At 33.3% G+C, this 18633-nt stretch overlaps 3 protein-coding genes across 3 annotated transcripts; 2 read left to right on the top strand and 1 right to left on the bottom strand.

Annotated features, from left to right (window-relative positions):
• Nucleotides 1-1594: 1594 nt before the first annotated feature.
• On the top strand, nt 1595-4073 carry LOC133691082 (uncharacterized). The gene is made up of 4 exons (XM_062111415.1): nt 1595-1937; nt 2049-2136; nt 3144-3296; nt 3804-4073. The coding sequence occupies exons 1-4, from the start codon at nt 1805-1807 to the stop codon at nt 3835-3837; spliced, it is 408 nt and encodes a 135-aa protein (XP_061967399.1). The 5' UTR covers nt 1595-1804; the 3' UTR covers nt 3838-4073.
• A 3407-nt stretch (nt 4074-7480) lies between these two features.
• Nucleotides 7481-8855, top strand: LOC133691083 (glucan endo-1,3-beta-glucosidase-like). Its single transcript, XM_062111417.1, has one exon. The coding sequence runs from the start codon at nt 7893-7895 to the stop codon at nt 8853-8855; it is 963 nt and encodes a 320-aa protein (XP_061967401.1). The 5' UTR covers nt 7481-7892.
• A 4089-nt stretch (nt 8856-12944) lies between these two features.
• Nucleotides 12945-18478, bottom strand: LOC133692073 (uncharacterized). Its single transcript, XM_062112755.1, has 5 exons — nt 17350-18478; nt 16452-17200; nt 16266-16355; nt 13960-14658; nt 12945-13596 (listed from the first exon to the last, which is right to left on the bottom strand). Exons 1-5 carry the CDS (start codon nt 17456-17458, stop codon nt 13468-13470), a joined length of 1776 nt encoding a protein of 591 aa, XP_061968739.1. The 5' UTR covers nt 17459-18478; the 3' UTR covers nt 12945-13467.
• Nucleotides 18479-18633: the final 155 nt, after the last annotated feature.

Raw genomic sequence — 18633 nt, 5'->3', positions numbered from 1 at the left:
CTTGCAATGATTTCATAGTTTTCCCTTTCCTCTTCAACCCTGCATGCCTTCTCTCACTAACTTCCCAAACTTCCAACCCCTCCCTCCCTCTAACTTGATTTATTATAATGGATAGAAATCACATACTCCTTCTCCCGTGTCCATGATCCAAGTAGATTTAGAGAAGAATGGATGAGAAGAACCAAATTTTCCAAAGCTCTCTCCGTGACAATGGTCACGCGTTATTTAAGGGGAAGAGGAAGGATTTTTTCTCTATAATTACAACAATTCCACTCATTTATGTCTTGCAAGTAGAATCCTTGTTTGTTCGTGTTATTTCCTTATAAATTTTTATTATTATTTCTTTCAAGTCAACCCACTTGAAAATTTTCGCTGTCAATAATAAAATCTTTTTAAATTTTATTATTTTTTCATTAAAAATTATATAGTTAAGTGCGAGCTTACCTTGACCAATGATATTTTTATTTACAAATTCATACTTTAATTTATTTATGGTTCTACACTAATTTACTGAGATTTTTCACCACTCATCGTAAAAAATTTCTTTTAATTCTATTATTTTTTAATTGAGATTTAAACAATTTATTACGGGGTTTACATGGGCCAATAATAAGAAAACTCAATGCGTGTGGGCCTACAAGGTTATTTTCATTTGCCTGACATTTGTTTTTGCAACAAAAATAAAGCAAAGAACGTGTGATTTTTTAGCCTAGGTTCTTGCCACAAAAAATGTGATAGGAAAATTGGGTTGTTTTTTTTTTAAAAAAATACAGATTTCTAATCTATTTTCACATAAAAAAACACCCAATAAACATCTTTATAATCTCAATAAAATAATTTTTTAATTTAAAACATCTATAAATTAGTTAAAAAACGCAAAATCAAACTAAAAACCCTCTCTTAATCATGATATGTTTTTTTAAATAATATAAAAGCTAAAAAACATCTCGATAACAGTTATATTGTTAAGGAAAACACATTAACTCTAAATTTGATTATCTTTATCAATGAAATCAAATTAACTAGTTGTTTTCTCTTTCATCACAAATTTTCCAACGACTCTCTCTCTTTTATGAAACACAGGGACTATAATGTGAAGAAATTAATGTCTTGGGTTAAAATATAAAAATTTAAAACTAAGGGGATAAAAAATAAAGTGAAAGAATTCTAAAGAAAAAAAATCTTAAAAAGGTGCGTGATGAATATTAAGTAAAAAAGTCCTTCGTTTTCGCTTTAATGTCGAATTGTATCCTGTATTTTTTATTTTTTCAAGCTATAAAACTAGATTTTTTTATAAAATTGAGTATCAATTATATGCCAATTCTTTTATTTTTCTTGAGATAATAATAATTTTATATAAAATCAATTATTAAAATCAATTCTTAATTAATACAACATAAAATATGAAATTAAAAAAACATGATAATAATAAAAAAATCACAAAATACTTTAGATTCACACAATATTATAAAAGATGATGAACAAGGAAATCACCACTCTCTTTTTTTTTTGACGTAGCGTAATTGTGATGCAATGTACTTTTATAAAATTTCCAAAAATATCATTGAGCTACGCGAGAATAGATTTCTTACCAAATATTACCCTAAAGGCAAATAAATTCCTTCGTTTCACTGTGACGAGTGTAGCTTTCGGGGGTTAAGTCCGATAACGAAGACTCACCCTCTTGTAGAATGCAAATTTCACGCAATTCATAAGAGCCTGGAACTTTTGAGCAGTAGCAACAGTCAAAGCACTAACCACCGTATCAAGTAACCAAAAAAGCAATCTCGAGAGAGAGATACGAATGGATTTACCGGAGCTGTGGGCAATCCTCGGTCCTGCAGTCGCTGGTGCGGTATTTGGGACTGGATGGTGGTTTTGGATCGACGCCGTCGTTTGTAGCTCCGTTACAGTCTCTTTCGTTCATTACCTCCCTGGTCATCTCTCCTTCTCTTTAATTTTCTCTTTCTATCTCTCAATTTCACGATATAATTATGTGTGTGGTTGTTTTCGGATTGATTGATTTTTCTAGGGTTTTGCAACTGTAGGCATATTTGCGTCTATTGCAGCTCTGATGTTTAATTGTGTTAGAAAAGAGGATATTGATTACTCTCCTTACGAGGAAGGCGAGTGGAGGTCTGCAATTCCCATCTCTCCCTCCTTTTTTTCTCTCCATTGCTTTCGATGTTATTTTAATTCTTCAATTTTCTGTTAGAAACCCCTTTAAGAAACAATATAAAAAAGTAAAAAATCTGGGTTGCATTATTATCTGCTTAGCAACTATATTTTCCGGAAATTTATTTTGAAGGGACATTGTTGTACTATCAATTTATTATGTAGCACACAATGCCTCGGAGCACCACGAGTATTTATTTCTGATTTTGACAATGATCTTGTTATCTCGTGTTCATTCCTGCAACGCTGAGACGTTAGAAGCTATGGTTTTGATATAAAAAAGTGTCACCATCTTAGAGTGGAGTTCAGTGTGCGACTGTGCAAATGTTTTCTCCAGTGTATTTTTTGTCAAATCTGCTGCTATGCTTAGTGATTTTCAGCCAATTGTATGCCAATAGATGGGCATTACAATCTTTATGATGATTGTATTGTTTTCTCTTCTTGTTTCTGCATTTACTTCACCCTTTTGATCTTGGCTTTGTTTGGTGCTGTTGCAATCTTGGTACATGATTGCTAAATTGGATCTTTACCATGCAATCGAATACTTAAAATTGTTATGAGATGTTCTACATTGATGTTATACACACGAATGAACCTGAGAAGCAGCTGTTCTCATGTACAGGAGATGCAGCAATTTATGATTAATTTTGATGTTATTTTCTCTGGAGCATAACTGTTAAAAACTCTTGTTTTTCCTTCCTTTCCGAGTGCTGGGTTCTCGATGGAATTGACAGTGATTATGTTAGAATGATCCAAAACCTTTGATGATATAGCACTATTAATTTATTATGTCTATTCTTTTATGCTAAAAGATTTGAATTGAAAATTTAGACTCTCTCCCTCCATCTCTGTTTGGAATAATTTAGAAATCCTCCTAGCAGTTGCCACATTTGCTTCTAGATGAAATTGTTTAAATTTTCCACTTGGCTTTTGGGCTCAGTGTTTGCTAATGCTTCTCTTAATTGCAGATTGAAGCTTTGGCTTTTCTTTGCATATGTTGTCTCCTTCGTCTCTTTAGCAGCATCAGTGGGTTTGTTGATTCAAGATTCAATTGTCAAAACAGGGCCTTCAGTGTGGACAGGAACTGCTGGCGTTTTGCAGTGTGTGTTCGTGCTGATAAGGTAAATGGTTTGTTCTGCGAGTCTCTCATCTGTCGCATACTGTTAGGTCATGATGTTAGTGCTTTTGCTTTGCCATGAACTGCTTATCCTTTGCCTTTGTTTCGTAGAGGCGACTGAAGAATTTCCTGAGTTATTCAGGTTTCTGGTCTGGTCATCTTTGGATGATCTAGTTAAAGTGGCCGTTCATTTTTTTCTTTATTCCTACAATCACTTCACCTAGCCTCTGATGAACATGCAATTTTAGAATTTAGATGATAGTTCCATGCATGTCATTTGAGCTATGAAAAAGTTGTTGTCACTTGGATCTGCTGGTCTACCTCTCTCTGTCACAATCACAATTTCATGCTGGAGATTCAAATAGGCATAACAATGCATGGATTCACGTGCGCAGTCATGTCCATTTTAGAGATGTTATTTCACATTGCCTGAACCAATTTGGATGTACCATTTGCTCCTTCTCTTTCTTATTGTTTAAATGATGTCCCCATTCTTTCTTGTTTCCTGCAGTGGGCTAATTTATTGGACCTCACATTCTGAATGAGTTGTGGTGATACGTACATTTACATGTTTGGAGCTTGGAATCATGACGGAGGGAATTGGCAGTGCATGTATCCTTACTTACTTAACCCACGGGACAGAACATACTTCTACATTGTGTAAATGTTAATCATGTGCTAACAATATTGAGCATAAAAACTGACCCGCGGAACTTTTCTGGAATTTGAGATGTTTGGTACGTAATAAATTGAAATCTCATAAACTCTGGTGTTTCTTCAATGGCCTTGTGCAGAAGCCAAATTCTATTGTTTTCAGGTTGTTCACACTATTAGTCTCAGTTTCGTCACAGAATGCTCAAAATACTATTACCTCTTTCAATTTGCCTCGGATCCCATGCTGTTGTTCTTGTCTGGCTCCCCCCCTTTTTCTTTATTACGATGCTTTTCTAGTTTCTTTTCTCTATAAATATAATATTTTTTCCTAGTTTATTTTTTGGATTCAATATAATTAAGGTTTTCTAGTTTTTTTTCTACATGAAGGTTGTAATAACTTTTTAACAAGTGGAGGTCGTGGATAAATAAAATTAATTATTTTAAAAATCTTCCAGTATTTATAGTGTTTTTGGTCTTTGAGAGTTTTGACTTGTAACAAATTCTTTTATCCCTTGCTCTTGACTACGTCAAACTTAGGGTCGGTAATTTGTTTATATTTATTTTTTATATGCTTATCACAATCTTAAAAAAATTATAATATCAGGTTAGTAATTGATTTAACAAGAAAAGATTTTGATTTTATTGTTTTCAAGAAATTAAAAATGAGTATCAAAATTGAAAAAAAAAAATTGACATGCATTTTATTTTTAAAAATAGTGGTGTTAACTTTTTTTTTAATTTTATCTTTGGTCATCAATTTTTTTATTTTTAATTTGATTCTTCAATAACATGTTTATTGAAATTTGAGGTTAGTAATTTGTTTTAATATATTTTATATATAGCTATCTCGATTTTAAAAATAAAATTTTTTTCTTTGGATTGATTTCATGAATTCATGAAAAAGAAATTCATGAAAAAGAATTTGATTTTATTATTCAAGAAAGATTAAAAATCAAAATTAAATCAGAGAAAGAATTGAGAGGCTTTTTAACACATACAGGGACATGTGCGCGCGCGCGAGAGCACGTGTGTGGCAATGCCTTATAATTATGCTAAATTTCCTCTGTAGCCATGCCTTAGAATTATGCTAAATTTCCTCTTTGGTCCTTTTAGTCGGGACATAAAATGACTAATACACCGTTTGACATTGCGTTTATAACTGTATTTCATTAAAATTTGAATTTTTTTTTGTGCTAAAATTGAGTGTGGTTTTTATTTTTTGGATCGTTTTGATGTGCTGATGTCAAAAATAATTTTTAAAAAATGAAAAAACATCATTGGCATGCATTTCGACACGAAAAGCTATTTGAAAAGCACCCACAACCACACTGTAAGTCTAAAACTCTATTTTACTTGTATTTTTATCTACGAGTATGAGAGAGAGAGAGAGAGAGAGAGAGAGAGAGAGAGAGAGAGAGAGAGAGAGAGAGAGAGAGATTTAATTACGAAGAAGAAAAGAAAATGTTGATGGAAGAGAAGGTTGATGGATTGTCATTTTTGAAAATAAAACTGGTTATTCCTTGTGTCAAATAGTTTTATTTAACACGGAAAGTTTTATTTAGATTTTTTTTTCTTGTTAAAAAAAGTAGATTAAGCCTGGTGATTTTTTTCTGCCATGTTGATTTTTCATATTTGATTGATTAAATGCTAATCTAAGATCATAAATAGGTTTATTAAGGATTCTATATTGTTTTTGGTTGAAAGTAGGTGAAAATAGATTTTTTCAAACTTAGGAGATGACAACTCAATTTTCAATCATCAAAATAGCAAGCGACGACTTGCCTGCCAAAATAAGTGATGTATAGCTTGTCGCAACAAGTAACATGTCATTTGTTGTAATTGTTTTTCAAAACAAGAAGGGGTTGACGACATATAGTCTGCCCCTTAAAAAATAAGACCTGGACACTCATGCTTTGACCTTTTTTTATAAAGGGTTAGACATGTTGGGCCATTTAGGTTCCCACACATGTCTTCTTTTTATCTTTGAATTTTTTTTTATTGATTTTTTTTAATTTTATTATTTAATATTGTTTTTTTTACTATTTTTTTTGTCAATTACATTCTTCAGCATTTAGTTGGTTTTTAATTAAGTTTCATAATTTATTTTGTTTGTTTTTTTATAGGTTTAATTTTGTCTCAAAAAAATTCTTATGGTTGGTGCTTAATTTTACATGCGTCATTATTTTTTGTATGACTAAATAAAAAAATTGTTTTAGAAAAAAAACATTGTTATTAAAATAAGTGGAGTCTATGACCTAGATCACGAGTTTGACGGGTTGATTTGAGTTAATTGAGAATTAAGTTTTATAATATATTTAATTTTTCTTTCTATTGGGTTATCGTGATTTCAAACAAAAGTTTGATATTAGGTTGATACTTGATTTTGCGATTACTCTTTTTAATTTTCAAATAATTAATAAAAAATATTTTAGAAAAAAAGTTATTAAACTCAATGGAGTTCATGACCTGAGTTGCCCGTTTGGCGGGTTAGTTTGGGTTGATTAGAAATTAAATTTTCTATGTTGTTTCAATTTGCTTTTTATACAGATATTGCAGTCTCAAGCAAATATCTCAATATTAGGTTGATGATAGGTTTTGCGTGCAATTATTTTTGTTAGCATATAACTATATATTTTAAAAAATTATTAAATTCAGTGGAGTCCATGAACTAGGTCATGTTTTGCTGATCAATAACACGAGCAAAAAATTCCCTGTGACCTGTATATTTTTTTTAATGTTTAAAAATATTTTTTTCCAACTCATACAGGAGCATATGCTATTTACTAACATACTTAGATAGTATTTTTTTTATTATAATTTTTTAAAAATGAAACTTGATTTAGAGATAAAGATTATGATTTTTGTTGTTGCTGGAAATGTGCAGGCCATAACGGAAATGTCCATGAGAATTTTAGTATGGCCCTGCGTTGCGCACGGCACATCCAGTGAATATGCTAAAAGCTCTACTTCTTAGAAAATCTTTTTTTAATTTAACAAGGCAACATGCCTTCAGAAATCATGTCAACTAGTCATTTAATTAATTGATATCATAGATTGCTACTCACAGCGATTGCTTAAAACTTGGCCTGGTTTTAAAGATTCGTTTTAATTTCTTTTGGGATTTGATTAAGAAAGCAACGAAGATTACCTGTACATTAACCGAGCACAATTTTGGTCATTAAAAATTCGAGATCAGAAAGATTTTCTTGAATTTGAAGGAATCAATGGCTAACCAACCACGTTATAAATCTTGCCATGCGCATATAAACACACGATAGAGGAATCGAAAAGTCTCAAAACAAAGTAGCAGACAAGCAAAGAGGAAAATCTCTGCTTAGACGACATAAAGAAACAAGAATCTTTACCACAGCAGAAATATTTATCTGTTTAGGTCCTTCAATTCCCTGTTTGACCTCTAGACAAAATATTTGCTCTAAAAATCTTGGTCCCGTCGATATAGACGCACACATACATTCTTAGCTCTGTGTCTCTCAGTTTTCAGAATAAGAGCTAGGTCTTGATGGAGTCCCCACCGTGTAAAGCAATCTTTCTAGTGGCAACAACATTGCTGGTCCTTCTGCAGATTCCGTTTATCAGTGAGCTTCATCTTTCTTGTTTTCTTTTTATTTGTTCTTCAATAGCATGTGTAAGACTCGAGCCCCGAGTCCGATTTTCACGTTCTGAAAGACTAAGGACACACATTTCCTGAGCAAATGAGACTAGACTAGACCGAGAACCATGTCCCATAGAAGAGGTGGCCCAGAAATTTAGAAATAGGACCGGAAAAAACACGCTTCTTTTCCTCTCTCATGTACACACCAAGAACAACTTGAGTAAAACTATCATTCTTAAGCCCTGTTCAGTCCCACGAACTAAACACTGCCTGAAGGTTTCATCTTAGGCATTCCTCTGTATTTGAGCCCTAGAATTAAAATGCTAATTTTTAATGATCATTGCAGGTGCAATTGGTATTAATTATGGACTGAATGGAGACAATCTTCCAGCCCCACCGGCAGTTGTAGGCCTTTATGAACGATGCCACATTCCATCTGTTCGGCTCTTTGAACCAAGACCAGAAGTGCTTCAAGCATTGAGAGGGAAGCCTTTACAAGTTATTCTGGGTACAAGAAACGAGGACATACAAAGCCTTGCAACAACCCTTGATGCAGCTAATTCATGGGTGGCCGCTAATATTGTCCCCTACAGATCTGATGTTAACTTCACTTATATTACAGTAGGCAACGAGGCGATTCCAGGGGCTATGTCACAATATATCGCACAGGCCATTGCCAACATGTATACTGCACTTGCTGATGCAGCCATTACTTATATTAAAGTGTCGACTGTTGTTCCGGGAAGTTCACTTTCAATCTCTTACCCTCCATCAGCTGGTGCTTTCACTCATGAAGCAGCTGCTGTTATAAGTAGCATTGTACCTATGTTGTTGAACCACGGAGCATCCCTCATGCTCAACGTGTACCCTTATTTTGCCTATGCCTCGGACACAAATAGTATGTCATTGGACTATGCCTTACTCAGGCCGGGGGCTCCGTTAGTCGGCGATCAAAACCTTGTGTATGAAAATATCTTTGATGCCATGGTTGATGCATTTTATGCAGCTTTGGAGAAGATTAGCGAGCCTGGTCTTACGGTTGTTATATCTGAGAGTGGCTGGCCTACTGCTGGCAATGAACCTATCACAAGTCCAGAAAATGCACGGACATATAACAGAAACTTATTGAATCATGTACAGGAAGGAAGAGGCACTCCACGGCGGCCAGGCCAACCTCTTGATGTCTACTTTTTTGCAATGTTCAACGAGGATCTGAAGCAGGCTGGGATTGAGCAGCATTGGGGTTTCTTCTATCCAAATATGCAGCCTGTTTATCCATTTTGGCAATGCTCGTGAACGAAACCATTGCATAAGCAATAGTACCATTACGTTCTCGATTTATTTTTATCTTCAAAATATTTTTCATGATTAATTATGTACCGTGGAAAGTTTTTTTCCGTCAGCCAATAAGGATTAAAAAAGTATAATTTTTTTACTGTTAGCAACTTATGACCACCAAATGGGTTAAGTCCAACCTAAGGCAAGCCGCTTTTCTATTATTTGAATTTTTAGCTATCTTGGTATAACATAGAGACAATTATTAGTGATATATTAAAATAATTTTTTTTAACTTTTAAAAAATTATTTTTAATATCAACACGTTAAAATAATCTGAAAACATCAAATTTTTTTTAATTTAAAGTAAAGAAAAAAATAAAAAAACTTTTTTTTTTCTTTTTAATAGAACTCAATTGTGATTGTTTATTTTTTTTAATTGTATATTTTAAGACAATTTGAAAAAAAAAATTATGTTATTAAGCTCTATAAAGTCCACTTTGCTAGTTTGACGAGTTGACTCGGTTAACTGATTTGGCTGGTTTAACTCTTTTTTTTAATTAATAATTTTTAAAAAATTTATCATTCAATATTAGATTGATTGAGATTGAGTTATATAATTTGTTTCATTTGGCTTTTTATGATACAATCATGACATACAAAAAAGTCTTGTTATTGTGTTGGTGTTTGATGTTGCAATCATCTATTTTTGTTATCATATAATATATAAAAAATATTCTTAGGAGAAAAATAATTAATCCCGATGGAGTTCATGACCTGGTTTTTGAGTTCGATATGTTTACCTAGGCTACTCAATTCACAGGATTGAATGGTTTACTCATCAAATCTGATCTGTTTTTATTTTTGTCTTTTAATTCTTTTTAATTGATTATTTTTTCAATTTCATCAATCAATATTGGATTGATTATGAAATAGACTTCATGACTTATTTTTATCTACTTTCTATAAGCTTATTATGGTTTCAAATAAACATTTATTTCAGGGTTAATGCTAGATATTATTTATTTTTATCATATAATTAAATAAAAATATTTTTAAAAATACAGTTATTAAACCTGTTAGAGTCCATGACCCTGTTTGTGAGGTCATTGAGGTTTATCTAATTTATCATTATCTTAGTACCTTTTTAAAAAATTATCTTCGTGAAACTAAGCCATATTTTTATTAGTTAATTCGGGTTGTTTTTGGACCCATGAAATCAATTGATTTTTATTGGATCAACTCTGATACGATTTAATTTAAAACTTAAGTTAAATAAGAAGTCAAATTAGGAGGTTTGAAGATTGACTCACTTGCCCGAGTTTAATGATATTGCCAAGGAATTTCTAGTGCCCTGGACATTCTTTTTAAATTTTTTTAAAAACTTGGTTCTACTCAAGATGGATGGTGGACCAACATATTAGTTAAAGATTAAAATTGAAAGTTAATCTTCCTAGTAAACATAAAATATAGATGCACATGTAAATATTTAATAAGTAAAGGTTACAAGTGTTATGCTAATTAACAATAACATATATACAATAAACTAGTAAATTTTTATTTAATTACGTAGAAATAAAAAAGGTTTCAAAAAAGTTTGAAGGATTAGAATTTTAGGTCCTGTTTGTTTGCCCGAAAGTAGTTTTTTTTTGGAAAGTGAATTCTGAAAAAGTAAATTCCGGGAAAGTAAATTTCAGGAAAGTGAATTATTTTCTGATGTTTGGTAGTGTAATGAAAAATAAATTGGAAAATAATTTCCAGTATTTGGTTATGTCATGGAAAATAACTTATTAATGTTTTATTTTCTCAAGTTTATTAAAATAATGAGGAATAAATCTTACAAATTAAAAAGTTGAATGAGGATGAAATTGAAAAAAAATATAATTTCATAAATTATCTCAAATAAAATAAATAATAATCAAAATAATAGAAATCAAATCTAAAAAATAAAATAAAAATGAAAGATGAAGAAATTAAAATAATAATAATCAACATTTCATAAATTATTTCAAATAAAATAAGTAACAATCAAAAGAATGAGGATCAGATTTGATAGATAAAAAATTTCAATAAGAAAATGATAAGAGAAAAGCAAATAACAATTATAAAAATGAAGACAAAAGTTAATATAAAAATTAAATTTTAAGAGATGAAATTAAAAAATAAATATTCAAAGCAAAATATATATAGGAATCAAAAGTTTGAGGACCAAATTTGATATAATCAACAAATAATATGACATTTCTAAATTTTTCATAACTTCCGGAAAGTGTTTTCCGCCCAAATTTTTCAGCAAAACACTTTCCTGAAAACCAAGCCAAATTTTTCTTTGACTGGAAAGTGCTTTTCGTTAACTAACTTTTCTAATGGCAAACAAACACAGGAAAGTTTGAAAAGTGATTTTCCAGAAACTACTTTGTAGAAAACAAACATGGCCTTGAAAAAAAATATTTTTTATATATTGACAACATGACTTTTGGACCGTTAACACTTAAATTCTAACTTGCACATAAAAAGATATATTAAAAATCATAATAACCTCATTCTCAACCTAAAAACAAGCTTTAATCGATATAAAAATAAACAAAAAAAATACTTAACAAACCTGATAAAAAGGGAAAAACCTCATTCAATGAACTCTCGTAACAAAGATAAACCTATTGACGTTTTTTGTTCGTTGATTCAATGTGGTTAACCAAAATCCTTTTATCTCATATTTCCCTTCCTTAGTGACTCACTATCTCCTCTCGAAATTAAAGACTGTAACGCGAGGAATTAAAATAAAGTTTTTAAAACCAAAATGTACTATAATTATAAGGATTAAAAAAGTAAAAACAGAAAACATTAGGGATGAAATTCAACCTTTACAAAAGCTTAAAGGACGAAGTTGAATTGTTCTCAACATGCAAAGACATCGCACGAGGAAATGAAGTTTTGGGATGGAGTATAATCACTAAAGCTACAAGGACCAAAATGTAAAAATAAAAACTTGAGAGATGAAATTAGTTTTTGGGAAAATTACACTATACATCTTGTAGTTTTTTTTTTTCACTTTGCCTCCATTTTTTAGGGAAATTAAAGTTTACATCTTAGGCAACACAATTTTTAAATTGAACAAAAAGATCAAATTGCCCTCACATATAAGAAATTATCTCTCTTGAAATACCATTTGTCTATTTTGTTGCGATTTGAAAACCCAAGACAACAAATTAAAATTAGTTAAAAAACTCACCTAAATTTAAAAACCCTAGGCATAAACTTACAAACATCTTTGATTTTGGAGACGTGGAGCCTTAACAAACATCATTGATTTTGAAGATTTGAAACCCTAAACATAAAAAAAGTGGAATTATGGTCGAGTTCTCGAGAACCAATTTTATTTTTTTTAATAAGATGAAGCATAAAAAAATACCTAAATAAATCTCCTTTAATCAAATAAAACTCACTAACATCAAGAGGAAGATAAATTTATTTAGTTGTTAGAATATAAACAATCAACAATTTTCTTTCTCTTCCCATATACCCCCACCACCTCTCTCTCCTCTTATAAAATCTAGGAACTGAAATACAAAAAAAGAAGAAGTGTAGAATTGAAACATCAAAACCAAAATAAATAAGGATAAAAAGAACTAAAACTTAAAAAAATGACCAATAGAAAGATAAAAAAAAAACTTGTTTATTTGTTTCAATATCAAATTTAATCCCCGTAATAAAACTAAATTCTATCTTGAAAAAAAAAACTAAATATTTTTTCAACACTGCAAGAATTCTATATCAAGCTAATTAAAACAAATTACGTGTAAAGATAAAACTGGAAAAAAATTGGTGATCAAAATAAACAAATGCCTTATACAATTTTAATTTAATTGCAAGGCTTAATAATAATATGGAATCAAGTGTTGATTTTGCCGACACCACACACACACACACACACACACACATATATATATATATATATATATATATATATATATATATATATATAATTTTGAGAGTGCGAACTGACCATACCTAAACACGGGTTAGAAAAGAGAGGGTGTCCGCACCATTTTTTTTTAATTTTTTTTGAGTGCACAAACGTCTAAAAACGAAAGGATAACACGCTTCGGATGGAAATTAAACTCCATACTAAATTTCTTCTTATTCATGTGGAATTTGTGCCTAAAATATTGACATGAATTGCTCAAAATGAGATGAGAACACAAAAAATACTTGTATTAACTAAACTGAAAATGATGCCATCAGATTTTCTCTCTTTCCGTAAAATTGGCAAAAACACCATAAGCTTTCTTTGTAGAATCAAACCCTTTAGCGAAGAACATTGAAAAAGACGAAATACCCCCAAACGATGTAGCGATTTCTCCCCGACAAAACAGCCTCTAACCTACCCTTCTCCCAAAACCAACCAACCTTAACATCTTGAAAATTACCCTATACTGGGAAGGCAGGATTTGGGGCATCTGTAACTTAGTGCACTATTTGCAAAATGCAGAGTTCCAACCAAAAATTCATCCCCTTCTTCCATTCGCAACTTACCAGCCTTCTTAAAAAAAAGAAAAAAAAGAAAGAAAGAAACTAGCAACCTGTCATCAAAAATCGGAATCTCTTGGGTCTACTGTTTCAGAGATCAGCATTAAGCATCTGATCCAGAGTCAGATGAGCTGGATGCAAAGGAAGCTCCACCCAAAGTCACAGCATGACATTCACTCGGCTTTTGCAGCATACCTCGACACACTTTCAGGGACGGCTTCTTTGTAATATACTGCGAAGTGAAATCATGAAAATCAATACAACGGCATTTACATATTTGTAACAAGAGACTTCTAAATACAAGGATTTTGACCAGGATAATTCAAAAATTGCAAGATTACTGTTCCAACATTCAGCTGGTGAATCAGATGACAATAACCTTGTTGCATGAAAAATTGGGGCGACAGCTTGAAGCAGTTGCAACCAAAGTTTCACAATTTTTTGCCCAAAAAAGTAAAAGTGCAAAAGAACAAACAATCCACATAAAAAGATCAAACGGACATTTTTAAACTTCATAGAACCCAAGTAAAATGGGCCCCACCTCGGTAGCATGACTTCTCAATGAATAAACAAGAAAAGAGCTAATGGTATTTACCTCTTGCAAGAAGGCATTAATCTCTTCCTCTGTGAGTCCTTCTTCCTCTCCTGAATTTTCCTCCCACCCTAGAGAACGAAGGAAAGAAACCTCTTCCTCAGAAAATCTTTGAACCTCTTCTAAGGTCCCACCATTGCTAGTCAGTTCAGCACCATTCTGAACAGCTTGAGGACTTGCAGGAGCACTGACAACTTCCTTAATTACTTCACAAGATTTCTCACTGGTCGGAGACAAAACAACAGATGCTGAATCTGCAACTAAAGAAGTGTTCATAGCAGTTTTCCTTTTCAGGTCATTAAAGAAATTATTCCTGCTCTGGGTTCTCTTTTCCCCACCAAATCCTGCATTTAAATTCAAGCTAGTCGGCTTGCGCTCCACTGAAGAAAGCTTTGGGTTGTTTGGACTCCTCAGAGGCGGAGATGGAACTGAAGGAGCAGCAAGTTGACTATTTGCAGTTCTGCTGGAAGTATTTGGACTAGCAGCATCCTTTGGAGAAGGAGAGACACCATTTTCCCATACCGGTTTGAGAACAAATAGCTTCCCCGATGTCTTTGTTGCATCAGATTTGACATGTACCCCTACAGAAGATTGATTAGCAGGGTGCAATGAAGACTGCTGTTGTGAGCTCTTTGCAGCCATATTCATCTCACCAGGTCTGATTCCTGTTTTAGGCTTTGATTTATCAGATGAACTGAGAACCTGAAAAAAAGAAAATTAGCTAGTGGTTACACAATTTTTGGTTAAAAAAAGTAAGGAAGAAGAATCGAGGGCTGCAGTAATCACACGTGTCAAAAAATCAGTGTGTGCACGTGTCCTAAATTATTGACATCCGGGACAGCTAGCTAACTCCATGCAAATTCATTCATTGACATTCTGGACATAGTAAGAGATAACTCAGTCACAACCTGAATCACAAAAGTCAAACACAAAGCACATAAGGAACCTGTAGCATTCAGGAGCTGGAATAACCAAACAAAGAAAGAGGCTAGCTGTAGTAAACAAGAAATTATAGTCTCTAGATAATGGTTCAACACTGACAAAATGTTCACACTTTCACATGATCTGTTTGTGAATAAAAACTTCCGCTATCCTCGAAACATCATCTGCAGTCCATGTATCGATATATAAACAAATTTTGATATTTGAAAATTAAAATAACCTAAGCATCAATGCAGAAAGGTAACAGAGTTGAAGGTTTGCAAAAGACACAAAAGTGAGAATGTGCTTCAAGCTTTACCAGTCAAAAACACATACAAAAGGAAAAAAGTTGAATTAGAAAAGAAGAAACTGATAAGGGTTTCCTATCCAATACTTGATCCTTTACTTCTAGCGGTATATTAATGTGTCTTGAAAAAAAAAAAACCCCTTCAACAATGTAGATCAAGACAAGCTAACCATAAGAAATGCAAGCTAATGAAACTTTTCCCAGTTGTTTTTCACCTTATCAATTAAAATAAAAAATCAGATGCACACTAGAAGGAACATTTCCACAATAATCTAAGCAAATCATACCACCCACATAACTGAGAGACCAAACTTTCAACATTCTCCACTACAAAAGAAAAACATAATTCAAAATCCCCCATGACAGTAAGATCATAAAACAGAAAAAACCAATATTCAGATCTATAACAGAACATCAAGCTAGCAAACTTCATTTACTCATAAAATCCTGCAGGACCTTTGAACATGGATGTATGCGGTGCAGAATGGAGTGTGCATGCACGCACGCATACACAAACGCACGCACGCATGCACAAACACACGCACGCATGCACAAACGCACACACGCATTGCCTGCATAGATGAGATAGATTATCAATGGAGAAGAAAGCAACACAAAATAGTCTCAGAATCAAAAGGATAATCTGGTAACCAATGTCACATTCCATTAAGAACATTATCATCATTTCCTAATCAGAATCAGGAAATGTAGCAATAAATCAACTAATCCAACTAATATGCTGTCAAAAGCAATAGCATTAGTGGGTTTGATCAAAAGTAGGTTCATAAGCAGGTAATATTTTCAAATTAATTACAGAGGAAAATTGGACTATATTCCTGGGAAAAGGACAAACATCAAAAGCTCCAGATGAAGAATGAAGCCTTTGTTATTCAAATGCTGATCAGCTTCTATTATTCAATGCTGACCAGCTTGCAACATACAAGATGTTAGCAAAAGGATACATCAGCAGATAAAAGGTAAAGCACAAGGTTTGATGATTTATCAGTGGCCAGCACATTAAAACTACCGAATTGTACAGCTATAAAACAAGCTCTCATAAATTCAGATGTGGTTCTCTTACCAAATTCTTAGGCATAGAGGGAGTCACAGGTATTAACTGCCTTGATTGCTTAATAGCCAATTCCTCAAGCCTTTGTGTCTGGACAGACAGCTGCAAGATTGAAATAAATACCTCATTAGACAAACTATGGTCTATAGCTATGAGTGATAAAATAGAAGGCAGGGCATAGGAACCTTGCTCAATTACCTGTGGAGCAGTGCGAGTTCTTAATGGAGCTTGAGTCAATGCTTCAGCCATATTGAGACCAGCCATTCCACTTGAAGTCCCAGATGAAGAAGCAGCAACAGTCTGTGCAGTAGATGAAGAACTCGTACTGCTGTTTCCAATAATAGTGGGCACCTCTGCCAGAGCTGATGTCCATCCCTCTCCACCAATCAAAGCAGAACTACCAACAGGCAAGTTCTGAACACTTGAGCTTAAACCAGGAGACGAAACTCTTGCTATATCAGGCACTCCTTCCCTATCCTCATTTCCAAGTGAAGGAAAATCCTTTTCAAATACTGCCTTCTGACTGCTACTACCAAAACTACCCCCAGAAACCAAACCATTGCTGTTCGTGTGATTGCTGCTACTCCCATTTTTTAATTCCGATGCAGCTCTGCGCAGCATCACCTCACTGTGTTTCCTTGATACCATTGAATGGGAATGGCGCAAGGTGTCCTTCTCGAGCCTACTGGTTAATATGCCTCCCAAGGGATCAGAAGAGTCTCTGTCCCAATGGTCTCCAAAACCTGATCTCTCTTTGTCTCTTTCTCGATCTTTATCCCGGTGACTTCTACTAAAACTACTGTAAGGATGCTTTGCAGACCCATTGATAGAACTTCTCCGTGAATTAGATGAAGATTGCCGATCCAGAAAAGCAGAGCGAGGGGAATCAAAATCATTGATGCTCTTAAAACTCCTATTTCTGGTGTGATTTCCCAATGAAGAGACATCTATCCAACAAATTAACCAATTAACACCCATAACAAAATCTAACAATTAATGCAAGCCACTTAACATGACCAAACACAAAAAGAACGGAAACAATACCACATGCAATCTATAAAAACACAATTTAAAAACTTGGAAAATAGAAAAGTACCTGAGTGGGAAGAAGATGATGCGAAGTGGTGGGCTGAATTGCCAGCCCCAGAAACACTGCCTGGACTTCTCAACCATTCTGGTACTAATGAGGGCTCACTTCTTTCCATAAGTACGAGCACTTAACATCATCAGATCCAACAAGAAAAAAAAGAAAACACTTCTCAATCTTCTTCACCCCCTCTTAAGAGAGCTATTATCCTATACAAAACCACTATACCGTGTAGCTCCTAACCCTACTTTTCTCTCCTAAAATAAACACCATTCTTCCAATGATTAAACAATCACCAACTAACCAACTCTCGAATTATCTATCCTGTACATCTTTTCCACCACATATTAATCAAAAGCAAAAAGATTTTGAAATAACACCAAGCTTTCCCTCTCTTTTCTACACTTCCATCTTTTATTAAAAGATGGATTTGCAGATAAATATCTCTAATATCACCACAAACTCAACAGGCCCTCATCTTTAACAAGAATCCCAGTTCAACAAAAAGTCCAAGGCAACATCCAAAGCAAACCCACAATTCTAAACCAAGAGTTCACTCCCATAAACCAGTTGAAATTGAATGACAACCCCCGGAAAAAAAAGGCAGAAAAAATTGAAAACCCTAGTTCATACACTTGTGTGTCTCTAATAGCGTAACTGCAATGCCCTAGGGTTTGTTACATGAACAAATTGAACAAGAATAATAGAGAGCGAAATAAACACACAAGGTCAGAGAGATAACAGAGAGAAGTACTAACCCTAGCAAAAGGAAAGGCTATATCTCTACAGCCTAAAACGTAACCGTTTCAGTAACCGCTCCGCGAAAATTAAATTGTGTTTATCTTGTATTTTTAATATTCTCTCCCAGAATCTTAAAAAAAGAGAGAGAGTTTGAGTGCTATGGATAGAAATAACAGAGACAGAAGGCAATTCTTGTTATTGAAGAGAAGGAGATTTCAGTGTTAATGCGAGAGAGATGGTGGGTTTCTTCTATTTCTGTTGTTGCTGAGAGAGGAAATTAGGGTTTTGTTTGGAGGAGGGGGAATGGGGAGAGGCGTGATTTCTGTTAGTTTTGGATACTGAGAGAATGAAACGTATGAAGAACAGCTTCTTCTCTCCTTTCTTCTTTCTAAAATATTTTTACTATTGTTATTATTATTTCAATTAATAAAATAAAAAATAAAAAATAATTTTATTTCAATTTGTTTCTTTATGGGCCTAGTCCGAATATCACAATGTATGTTCGATTTACTTGGACTTTCTGGGACTGGACCAATGTATGTCTCTATTGTG

The sequence above is a fragment of the Populus nigra genome, chromosome 4 (assembly GCF_951802175.1).
Source record: "Populus nigra chromosome 4, ddPopNigr1.1, whole genome shotgun sequence".
Taxonomy (NCBI): Eukaryota; Viridiplantae; Streptophyta; class Magnoliopsida; order Malpighiales; family Salicaceae; genus Populus; species Populus nigra.
This window is presented reverse-complemented; position numbering and strand designations above follow the sequence as displayed.